This window comes from Coregonus clupeaformis, chromosome 28 (assembly GCF_020615455.1).
Source record: "Coregonus clupeaformis isolate EN_2021a chromosome 28, ASM2061545v1, whole genome shotgun sequence".
In the NCBI taxonomy this organism is placed as follows: domain Eukaryota; kingdom Metazoa; phylum Chordata; class Actinopteri; order Salmoniformes; family Salmonidae; genus Coregonus; species Coregonus clupeaformis.
This window is the reverse complement of record NC_059219.1, coordinates 32,515,856-32,529,192: the sequence shown is the minus strand read 5'-3', so window position 1 is coordinate 32,529,192 and position 13,337 is coordinate 32,515,856. Positions and strand designations below refer to the sequence as shown.

The 13,337-nt window shown below is 40.1% G+C and overlaps 1 gene segment (V, D, J or C); it reads right to left on the bottom strand.

The window, feature by feature from the left end:
* Nucleotides 1–3,682: 3,682 nt before the first annotated feature.
* The window catches only part of LOC121543925, a 133,079-nt gene continuing 123,424 nt past the window's right edge, over nt 3,683–13,337 (bottom strand). Inside the window, 1 exon segment of the C gene segment in view lies at nt 3,683–4,244. Within this exon segment, the coding sequence occupies nt 3,928–4,164 (237 nt within the window).

Sequence of the window (13,337 nt, the reverse complement as noted above, 5' to 3'; positions counted from 1 at the left end):
TGGGGCATCAATGATCATGAGGAAGGTGAGGGATCAGCCCAGAACTACACGGCAGGATCTGGTCAATGACCTGAAGAGACCTGGGACCACAGTCTCAAAGAAAACCATTAGTAACACACTACACCGTCATGGATTAAAATCCTGCAGTGCACGCAAGGTCCCCCTGCTCAAGCCAGCGCATGTCCAGGCCTGTCTGAAGTTTGCCAATGACCATCTGGATGATCCAGAGGAGGAATGGGATAAGGTCATGTGGTCTGATGAGACAAAAATAGAGCTTTTTGGTCTAAACTCCACTCGCCGTGTTTGGAGGTAGAAGAAGGATGAGTACAACCCCAAGAACACCATCCCAACAGTGAAGCATGGAGGTGGAAACATCATTCTTCTGGGATGCTGTTCTGCAAAGGGGACAGGACGACTGCACCGTCTTGAGGGGAGGATGGATGGGGCCATGTATCGCGAGATCTTGGCCAACAACCTCCTTCCCTCAGTAAGAGCATTGAAGATGGGCCGTGGCTGGGTCTTCCAGCATGACAACGACCCGAAACACACAGCCAGGGCAACTAAGGAGTGGCTCCGTAAGAAGCATCTCAAGGTCCTGGAGTGGCCTAGCCAGTCTCCAGACCTGAACCGATATAGAAAATCTTTGGAGGGAGCTGAAAGTCCGTATTGCACAGCGACTGCACCGAAACCTGAAGGATCTGTAGAAGGTCTGTATGGAGGAGTGGGCCAAAATCCCTGCAGCAGTGTGTGCAAACCTGGTCAAGACCTACAGGAAACATATGATCTCTGTAATTGCAAACAAAGGTTTCTGTACCAAATATTAAGTTCTGCTTTTCTGATGTATCAAATACTTATGTCATGCAATAAAATGCAAATTAATTACTTAAAAATCATACAATGTGATTTTCTGGAGTTTTGTTTTAGATTTCGTCTCTCACAGTTGAAGTGTACCTATGATAAAAATTACAGACCTCTACATGCTTTATAAGTAGGAAAACCTGCAAAATCGGCAATGTATCTGTCACGATAGTTATAAGAAGCGGACCAAGGCGCAGCGTGATAAACGTACATCTTTAATGAGTACTATACACAACAACAAAACAACAACAAAACGATACGTGAAGTCATGAGGTTAACAAAACACAAACCTTTACGGAACAAGATCCCACAATACTAAAGTGCCAAAAGGCTGCCTAAGTATGGCCCCCAATCAGAGACAACGAGCTACAGCTGTCTCTGATTGGGAACCACCCTGGCCAACATAGATATGAACGATCTAGAACAGACCCAATGAAAACTAAACATAACAAGTCCACATCCTGGCTCAACATTTAAGAGTCCCCAGAGCCAGGGCGTGACAGTATCAAATACTTGTCCTCCCCACTGTAGGTAGCTGATAGTATGATGGATACTATAAAAGTGGCTTTGCCAAGGCACAACGGCAGCATCGGATCAAAGTGGCGGGGAGGAGGAGAAGCCTGCCACAGAGGCCAAAGGCAAGGCCTTGGGCAGACCCGGTTCCAATTGGTCAGCCCCTGAGGATTTCTTGGTATCTATAGCAAGTAAGGCACAAAGGACTTATTTTTCTGTGAATTGCCAAAATACAAAAACTTCACTACCATTTTCCAAGTCAATCTTCAAAATTCCCAAATCAGCGTTTGTGATGATTAAATGCATCAATGATGGTATTTGTGTTTGTAATGGGGCCATAATCCAAATAGATTTGTTGGGGCAGAGAGGAGGAAGTGCAACCCTTCAGAGATTTGACAGTTTCCCCAAATTTAACTAGATTCCCCTTACAATCAGAAAGAGTGGTTACATAATAATCAGATATAGCCTTTCTGATTAGTCTTACACATTGATTCCTCAGTTGCCTTAAATAGTGCCAATCCGGGCCAAAGCCTGTTTTCCTGGACTTGACCCAGGCAACATTTCGTATTACAAATGACTTTGGATAATTCAGGAGTGAACAAGGAATTCGATGTACCTTTAACTCTCAGAGTGTTGAAGGGGGCATGATTATCTACATATTGAGGACATTTACAAAAAAGCTTGACGCTAAATCAGGTTCAGAGATAGCTGAGATAAAATCAAAGTCACTACAATAAAGATCATGTAAAAAAGCTTGTTCACTGAAGTTTTTAAAGTTCCTCTTAGTGAGACACGAGGCTGAGATTGATGTATTCTCACATCTCTGACTCAGACAACTGAGCAATGCTCACTAAAATCCAGTGGGAACACTCTGCTAGCAACATATTTTTTTGGCGAATTTGTCAAGATTAGATCAATCAGGGTAGATTTTGATTGATCTTTAGGATTGGGCCGTGTAGGGTCAGTTATCAGCTGAGACAGGTTTAGCTCAGAGCAAATATCTGACACTGGCATCCTCCAATCAATATTAAAATCACCCAAAATGAATAGTTCAGATTTACCATACCTAGACAGCAATTCAGATAACTTGTTGATGGCATATATGTTATGTGTCCCTTCCTGAATCCACTAAAGAGGTTAATACCGGTCCACTCCCTCACACTGACCCAGTCCATGGTATTTCAGGCAGTGAAACTGTTCAACTACTAGACTGGTAGCTGTGAGAGTGAAACTGAGATTTCCGTAGACAGGGCTGGGTGGTTCTGCTTGTCCCAGAATAGAGCAGCACTGTCACCAGATGTTCACTCTGTCCCCAGAGGGTTGGAGGTAGAGAAGACTCTATGACTATCTTGAAGCTGTGATACTTCTAATATTATGTGGACAACTAAGTCTATAAATCAAGCAGGTCAAAAACCTTTTCAACAAAGACCTCTAATGTTAACCTGTTAACATTGTAGTGTCTAGACCTCTCCTGTTAATCTGTTAACATTGTAGTATCTAGACCTCTCCTGTTAATCTGTTAACATTGTAGTATCTAGACCTCTCCTGTTAATCTGTTAACATTGTAGTATCTAGACCTCTCCTGTTAATCTGTTAACATTGTAGTATCTTGACCTCTCCTGTTAATCTGTTAACATTGTAGTGTCTAGACCTCTCCTGTTAATCTGTTAACATTGTAGTGTCTAGACCTCTCCTGTTAATCTGTTAACATTGTATTATCTAGACCTCTCCTGTTATTCTGTGAACATTGTAGTATCTAGACCTCTCCTGTTAATCTGTTAACATTGTAGTATCTAGACCTCTCCTGTTAATCTGTTAACATTGTAGTATCTAAACCTCTCCTGTTAATCTGTTAACATTGTAGTATCTAGACCTCTCCTGTTAATCTGTGAACATTGTAGTATCTAGACCTCTCCTGTTAATCTGTTAACATTGTAGTATCTAAACCTCTCCTGTTAATCTGTTAACATTGTAGTATCTAAACCTCTCCTGTTAATCTGTTAACATTGTAGTATCTAGACCTCTCCTGTTAATCTGTTAACATTGTAGTATCTAAACCTCTCCTGTTAATCTGTTAACATTGTAGTATCTAGACCTCTCCTGTTAATCTGTAAACATTGTAGTATCTTGTGTTACTATGACCTACAGTTTGATGACAATGTGTTTTCAAGTGAATAACTAAGCTATGACATTTAGGTCTGATCATTTTCAAAGAAACTGTGAATACGGCTTTACAAATACGGCTTTACAAATATATTTCTATATCATTCAACATTTGACTAAGTCTAATTATTGAAAGAGACAACGAAAATATTTTTTCCAAAGGATTTTTTTTATTTTCATCTATTAATCAAAGCATCAAAGCAAAATAAACACATCAAATCTAACACTGATACAACCTCAGTCTACAGAGAGGATTGACACATGAACTCAAGCAAAGCCCCCTGTTAGTCTACATGTCAGTGATCAATAAGACAGAGAACATCTGATCTCAGAACAGAGTCAAAGCAGAGGAACCAGCATCCTCTCTCCACAGGGGTGTGTGACTGAGGGGTCCTACCCAGAACAGTCAGCCCTCCTCAGGGTCTTGGTGACTGTAGTCTGGGATTTCTGCTGGGCTTCACAGGTCACCTCTCCTGCCTTGGTCCACTCCTGGGCAGTGAGAGTCAGGGTGCTGCTCCAGCTGTACAGGCCGTCCTTCTCCAGGACCCCGGGACTGGCCTCCTGCTTCTTGCTGGTCCCATCCACTTTCCAGCTCATGGTCCAGTCTGAGGGGAAGCCCTTGTTGGCCATACACGTCAGTGTGGCTGTTGTTGTACTGGACAGCTCCTCACTAGAGGGGGGCAGGACGGTGAGGGTGGGGGCACTGTTACCTGGAACAAACAAAAATCATCAACTAAGTAACTACATCAAGTATAGCTACAGTAAGATATTATCTTCAGCAAAGTACGCATCAAAATAAAGTGACCTCTAAATATGAATGTAGAAGTTAGATAGTTTAAAAGATGTGGAGAAAACACTAAAGTAATATGATACAAAGCAGATTTATGAACCTAACAAGTATAAAGTGGTTAAATAACTAGAGTTACAAGTCATACGATGTCAGTTATACATGTCATATAGATATTGTTTATGAATGGATCTGATCAGAATAGCCAACTCATATTCATAGTATATTCATCACATACCACCCATGTTCCATCATGAAGTAGGTTACAAACATAACTGAGACCCTTTGTCTTCACACTAAGAGTGAAGTCTACCATGAACACAATTCAACAATGATGAATACTATATACTATACTATTAAATAGTTATTATATCAGAATTAGGAAATATACAAATCAGACATACAAATAATCGTACAATTTATCATTTTGACTCCATAAATATCTATTTGAAAGAAGGCTCATTAAAAAGCTAAATTTAACCAAAAATATTTGAGAATTAAAGATCAACAATCGCACACAAACAGTAATACACAATGCAACAACTATATTCAATATTATTAAATAGTTATCATTCTAGAATTATACTCTGCAATCCATCAAACCAGACCATAAACACCTACATTTTAACATTTTGGTTAAATAAAATGTTATTTGAAAGAAGGCTTCGTCAAAAGTAATAGAAATAACTATATTTTTTAGAAAGTAAAATATGTAAAATCGCAATATTTTCGTAGACAGAGTTTAGGAAAGTAGATATCACATTTTATCAGAATGAAATATAAAGAGAGCTTGTTACTTACTTCCAACATCAAGTCTGGTACCGCTACCAAAAGTGTTCCACTGTGATACAATCCCTATTGCTGCTCGTACAAAAACCTCCTGCACATGTGGCAAGCTGAATTTCTTTAGAATGTGGTTCAAATAAGTAACTCTACTATGGTATGAATACTGTTAAGAAAAAGATTTAATCTACTCAATTTGAAATAAAGTGTTTTTTATTTAGTTTACCTTAACATTGAGCAAAACCTACTTTCTTGTACATTTCCTACTAGGCGCATTATGTTTATTCATACAACCAATCTAAAATGTAGGCTAATCACTTCCATCTTTCAAAAATGCAGGTCAAATTTGATTAAATGTAATTTCATTTAATATTCGAATTGGCCATAGTATGTGTAGGCCTTGTGAATTATTTAAAAAATCTCCTAAAAAAAGTAATTAAAAAAATCCTCAATATTGAGGCACATTTAATAGAGATATTGACTCACCACATCAAAAGGTGAATAAAACAGTTAATTTTGTGTTTACTTACTTCCAATATCAAGTCTGGTGCCGCTACCAAAAGTCCACCACAGTGATACAATCCCTATTACTGCTGGTACCAAAACCTCTCTGTGTTGTGATGCTGCAGCTGTTACAGTGAAGATCACTCATACAGAATCATCATCAACACTAATACACTTTAACATCTTCCAGGTAGAACAAACACTTCATATAAGCTGTTTCTAGATAATACAAATATAAATTGTATCTTAAATCCAGATATTAGTATTTTTTCCTTCTTCTGTGTATCAGATGTTCTCCTAGTCTGTAGGTACAGTCCAGCATTAGATCCAGTGTTGCTAGTATTCCTCCATATTGTCCATATGAAAGACAACAGCAGCAGCAGTAGTGATAGTGATCCATGTTGTATATTCCTTTATTAAAGATGTTGATCTCAGATTTAACGATGGTGGTAAAGTCACAGAGGACAGACAACACTACCAGAGGAATCCTACCAGCTTTAGTTTAGAGAAGTGTTCACTAACTGATTAGAGGAACTTACATGAGAGACCAAGCATGAGTGAACAAACAGTTCATTATATAAAAATATAATGCTGGTGTGACATAAAAGTTGCCATACATTAGTGATCTGTGTAAACCGTTTCTGTTTGATGTTATGAAAGCTAGCTAATACAGGACAAAATACATTTGAATGATGGTAGCCTACTTGTAAACTGAAATAGATTTGAAACATTAATTTGCATAATTCATCTGACCTGCTGCTCTAAGAGTGTTAATAGCCCTTTGAGTTTAACACTTCATGACTGAGAGCTGTCCTTCATGAAAACAGAACCCCAAAAAAACATTACTTTTGTCACCATCTTCATCTGGACATTTGCTTTCCGTTTTCAAGATTAACATTTTCAGAAATTATTGTTGAAAATGAATTACATTTATTCCATCGACGTGTACATCAATGTTATTATTTATATTCAGAATGATTCATTACCATATGTAAAATGTAATTCATGTAAATGTTTTATACTATTTTTCAGAATCCAGAGGACAGATCACTGTGACTGAAACTCCTGAAATGTAAGCTTTACACCACGGAGACAGTCACTTTAGGATGTACCGGTAGATTTAACAAGCCTCCTGCTTGTAGTCCCCCTTGTCTAGCCTGGTATCAACAGAAGCCAGCAGGAGCTCCTAAACTCCTTATTTACTATGCTACAACACTTCAGTCTGGGACTCCATCTAGATTCAGTGGCAGTGGATCTGGGAGTGACTTCATTCTGACCATTAATGGAGTCCAGGCTGAAGAGTTACCACAGTGGTCCAGTGTTCACACAGTGATACAGAGCCGTGCAAAAACCTCACTCAGTCAGACGTGACAATGTTGTTAGAAAGCAATCATTCAGGTCACATGACCATCATCGTCATAATCATCATGGTTGTAACCATAGAATGACATATTTACACTGAAAATATAAACATAACATGTAAAGTGTTGGTTATATGTTTCATGAGCTGAAATAAAGGATAGTAGAAATTTCCCATACACACAAAAACATTATTTATTTTACATTTTGTGCACAAATTATTTGTCAAAAGATGATTAAACGGCATGATCATTACACAGGTGCACCTTGTGCTGGGGACAATAAACGGCCACTCTAAAATGTGCAGTTTTGTCACACAACACAATGCCAAAGATGTCTCAAATTTTGAAGGAACGTGCAATTGACATGCTGACTGCAGGAATGTCCACCAGAGTTGTTGCCAGATAATTTAATGTCAATTTCTCTACCATAAGCCGCCTCCAACGTCGTTTTAGAGAATTTGGCAGTACGTCCAACCGGCCTCACAATCGCATACCACATGTAACAATGCCAGCCCAGGACCTCCACATCCGTCTTCTTCACTTGCGGGATCGTCTGAGACCAGCCAACCGAACATCTGATAAAACTGAGGATTATTTATTTCTGTAATAAAGCCCCTTTGTGGGGAGAAACTCATTCTGATTGGCTGGGCCTGGCTCCCCATAGATTAGGGCCTAATTCATTTATTTCAATTGACTGATTTCCTGTAACTCAGTAAAATCGTTTAAATTGTTGCATGTTGCGTTTATATTTTTGTTTAATATAATAGGATCTCTGTGGTTGTGACTGGTTATATTTGCTATGACCTGAAAGTTCATATAAAAGTTATTTGAAGATTTTAAAACAATACCAGTCATAATTCCACAATACCAGTACTCCATAAGAAGTACAAAATGTGATATTATATATATATTTCTTAATTTCAGCCCTGTATTACAAGTTCCCATATGCACCTCACAATCAAATATTGATGTGATCATCTAGCATTATATTAACTATTTTGATGTGCAGGTTACTGACCGTTAGATCTGTGAATGAGACATACATGAGACACTTGTATGTCAAAAACCAAAGTTCTTTCAATCCCAAAACCACAGACACAGACAGACAGTGTTAATTGCTCTTTAATATATTTTCTCAATATTAAAAAGGGGGTTGCAGGATAAAAGCAACACAGAACAAAACACAAGGACTGGCCACCACATAGGCCTACACGCTAGAGTCCATAGTTGTTTGTCATGGAGCATTCGTAACTTCAGCATTGGCATCATGGGATTCCGATGCGGTAGTCGTGACTTCAGCGGTCTTGTCGTAGCAGGCCACATCTGGAGAGGGCAGAGAAAGCTTCATCAGTAACGTCATCATACTGGAAACCATTGGTACGCACTCACACGTTGTTCGGCTCTTCATCCCAAGTAGGGTCTTCCGTTCGGCTCTTCCCGAGCAGGGTCACACTCATCCGGTCTCCTCTCCCCAGACGCAGCAGTGGTGTGGTGTGGCTGAGCACAGCCTGTGGCACCTGTCCTATCCCGTTGCTGGCTTGAATCTCCTGAACACTGTCTGAGAGCTGCCTTTGTGCAGGGGCAGCTCATTAACCCCAATAGTCCTCAAATGTGGGGGTCGTGGCTCAGGTCCCTAACTAACACACTCATTCCCTCATTCACTCAACGAGAAGAGCACTCAAAAGGTGTTAACCAGTTCAAAGGAAGTCAATCAAATAAGTAAATAAGAAAGAAACCAAAACACAGCACACAATAGGAATAAATAAATATTAAAGCACCTCGAAATAAATCCATTCTAATTAAAGCACACATTAGGGAAAAGGTCTAACTAGAGCCATAGGCATACGTGACATGTACACTATATACACTATCTACGTAAAGTATCATGTCTATTTTATCTGTCATTAATTACATTATGCCATATCTGTTATGTCTCCCTCCCTGAATTCACCATAGAGGTTAAAACCAGTCCACTCCCTCACATCTGGCCCAGTCCAGGGTATTTCAGGCAGTGAAACTGTTCAACTGCTAGACTGGTAGCTGTGGGAGTGAAACTAAGATTTACATAGACAGGGCTGGGTGGTTCTGCAGTGTGAGTTCTGAGAACAGATCTTAGAGGTTTATTATCAAATATCACTAATTATCATCACTGGTATTGATGCTACAGTATATAACAGGATAATTCAGTTGTAGAAATGATTGCAGAGTATTTGTTGGATCAGATGCCCTTTTAATTATGTTACAAAACATGCTGAAATAATGGAAGAAGCTGATTTATATAAATTAGTATGAAATGTGCTGCCTGTTCATGAGATAGTGATCACTGGAATCATGATTAAATTAACTCTTGGGGTTATATTTCAATCAAAGCACAGGGACGGCCTGTTCAATAGGGCGATATGGGCGACGCACTGCCAAACGGGAAAAGGAAGGGATTTTTTTTCTAATCAATTATATCACGGCAACAGTAGTTATCAGTGTTGTAATCTATACGTCTGATCTGCCACAGTGCCACACTGCCACTAAATGTCGAATCAGGCTAAAGTCGTGCTTCAAATGGCTCCACCCCCTTTTGGGGCGATTTCAGTCAGATTGAAAATCGCCCAGAACTTCTGTCATAGACTCCCATGTAAAATCTATTTTTTCAAATTTCAGAGCCTTCAATACAATCTCAATGGGTGTCTGTGGGCTTGCACTTACGCGCTTTCGTCATACGTTACGTAACCATGAACGTAACTGAGAAAAGAGTGGATTGTTTGAAAGAAATTCCTTTTTGTCGGCGAACAAATGAAGATAAATTGGCAACGAAACAATTAGGACCTCCCAGACCAAATTTAATAATTCAACAGGTTTCTACTAAAGGCGGAAAGTCCTACACCCGAGGATTTTCCAAAAATTGGTACGAACGAAAAAGACATTGCCACTCACTCAACTGGATGACGAGGGATACAGGCTAGCTGTCCGCCGCCACAACGATGAGGTTAGTGTTGATAATCACAAGTTTACTGGATGTGGATATGGTGTAATAAAGGCAGTTTATTCAGAGGTAAATATATCTGGAATCGCGTTCACGGACCCGTTCGTCAAACTCTTAAGGAGCTATAAATTAAGCCCCATTACTTACCATATCAGATAAGAGAAATTGCTGCAGCTACATATATTTTACATCCTGGCCCTACATAGTTCACTATTTGCATCACTTACCAAAATATTACATGTGGTCATATATGCTTGGAAAGTGGAGATGCCATAGAACGTCAAAAAAGTAAACATTGCTGGAGACACATTGCCGTTTTGGAGAAGACATCGCGTTTGCTAGCGAAGAGATTTGTTGTGGCAAATGAACTTGGGCTGGGAATTGCCAGGAACCTCACGATAAGATATATGCATCAGCATTGCGAGTCTCATGATTCTATACGTATTGCGATTCGATACTGTGATTTTATTGCGCACCATATGTCTGTTGCAGAGGGATCAGAAAGCCATGAGAACGAGTTTTGATCAGTCATGGAAATAAAAGTGCTGAAAACAAATTGGCTCCCAATGTGAAAAGATTGAGAACAAGCTATGAAGGAACAATAATGGTGTTTTGGTGCAGGTACAGCCAACTAGCGCTAAAATATTGCGATATTGTCAATACAGTATATCGTAAAGTATCACTATGTAACTCGATTTCCTTCACCCCAATCCCTCAAATTAACGGTAAATAACTGAATTGTTTGCCCCACATTTAGCTAAGATGATTAGCTAGCCAGCTAAAATGTTTTAGTTAGTTAGCAGTCGCATCTACAATAGTTTACTGTCAATAACATGTCTCCAAAAATGACGTGGTGTCTCCAATTGTGTTGACATTTTACAATTGCAATGCGCATCCATGAGTATCCACTTTCTGTAGCTCAGCTGGTAGAGCATGGTGCTTGTAACGCCAAGGTAGTGGGTTCGATCCCCGGGACCACCCATACACAAAAATTTATGCACGCATGACTGTAAGTCGCTTTGGATAAAAGCGTCTGCTAAATGGCATATTATTATTATTATTATTATTATTATTATTATTATCTGAAGAGAGCCCCGAAACATTGTGTGCAGACATTTTATGCAATAAATGAAGTAGGTTCAATCTAGTAGTTCTGATCTTCTGATTGGTCCTGATGAGTTGGGCGAGGTCCCCTGCAGGCTACTGTCACTGTTGCATTGGCTCTGAGTCGGGTTCTCTGTCTTCAAATGTTCAGCCTAAGAGAGGGGATTTTTGTGTGTGTGTGTGTGTGTGTGTGTTTTAACAGTGATGATGTGTGTGTGTGTGTGTGTGTGTTTAACAGTGATGATGTGTGTGTGTGTGTGTTTGTGTGTGTGTGTGTCCTCAGAGCAAGAACTCGTGAGTTGGAAGAACTGAGAGGCCTATGGCGTGGGTGTTGTCCTTGGCCACCTGCTGACAAGGCTGACAAGATAGGACCCTTTTGTCCATTGTTATTGGATAGGAACAGAACTTATAACCAGCTCCTGACCTAAATAGATCTTAGCACAACATTTTACTCAACATATCATATTCCATATTCACTATAACAAATATATTTACTACGACATTAGCAAGAACCGCCACATCCTCAGCCGGCTAATCCAGTGTGTGAAGTTTTGCGGAGTGTTTGAGTTAGCTTTGCGAGGCAAAGATGAAACTGAGGGCTCCACCAACCCTGGTAAGCCAACACTTTTGAGATCAGTCAATAAATGCTTCTGGTATTGACTTATATGCTGCCCCTGTCTTCATGTTGTTGCTGGACATATCTTTTTTTAAATGTGTGTAGGTCACCTAAATCATCAGAAAAATTGCCCCTCCTGAGAATTTTTTCAGGAGCCGCCACTGTCAAAGCACAACTTAATCTCAAAATAGTTCATTTAGCACACAGCACTACTGATATTTTTCACTATTATACTGTAACATTCAGCTGTAAATCACTAATGTTTCCAGAACTAGCACCATGTGGTGACTCTCTAGACCCCTACAATGGCTTCTAGACACTACAGTGACTTCTCCGGAAGGCGGCTGAATCACTGGTGTCGTGGTGGGCAACCCTGCAGGTGTACACCTCTCCCTCTACCCAGAGTGCCTTGCTCAGGGTCAAGGTGCTACTGTGGCTGTAGCGGCTGCCCTTCTCTTCCTCTGTGGTGGTCAGGACCCCCTCCTTCACCTCCGCCCCGTCCACCTCCCAGCTCACCATCGCCCCCTAGGGCGAGTAGCCGCTCAGCAGGCAGGCCAGTGTGGCCGAGCCCCCGGAGAGCTGCTCAGAGAATGGGGGGAGAAGAGACACTGTGAGCCTGACAGAGGGACCAGCTGGAAGAGAGGAGAGAGAGGAGTAAGGAGGGTCAGCTGCTACCATTCTATAATGGATTATATTAGGAGAGGAGAGGAGAGGAGAGGAGAGGAGAGGAGAGGAGAGGAGAGGAGAGGAGAGGAGAGGAGAGGAGAGGAGAGGAGAGGGTCAGCAACTACTACTACTACTACTACTACTACTACGACTACTACTACTACTACTACTACTACTACTACTACTACTACTACTACTACTACTACTACTACTACTACTACTACTACTACAGCATTAGGAGAGAAGAGGGGAGAAAAGACTGTGTTATCAGTGAACAAAACCATTTCCGATCAACAACACATAAAGGATAACCAACTAGCGACAGTACAGAGAACAACCGTATACTCTGGATACAGTATCACTTAATATTCACAATGTAAAATCAGACATGAAATCTAAATATCAATTTATGTCTCATCTACTCTGTGATACAAGCCCAAAATGACCTCAAAATACTATTCAAACCATAGATGAGGTTCACCTTTCAACCATGTCAGTGTTAACATCTACCATGAATACAATAAAAGGTGTTGCTTATATTATAGAAATAATAGTTGCTACATCTCGACAGAACAATGAGCTGACATGCAATACTGTATATCAAAATGTGCTCTTTTTAAATCAGATGTTAGAATACTTGTGTACTTGGTGGTATGTGAAGAATTCTCTCACTTCGGTGACTCTGCCCTCTACCAATCTACCAATCTGTCCACAGAAATCTCTAAAACGATATAGCCTAAAAGTATTTCCTCTGGAGAAGATGATAACATCTCATAACGTTGTTCAATAACATGATTACGTTTAGTTTTATGAGAGAAAGACAAAAAAGGACTTACTTTTCAGCACCAGTTTTGTGCCGCTTCCAAATGTCCACCACAGTGATTCATTCTGGTGAAGTCTCCATACAAAACCTCCTTCACACAAGAGTGAGCACCTTCATGCACAGAACACTCTCAGTACCACCCTGATATTACTTAAGTATTAGGTACTGAAGTACTAGTATAA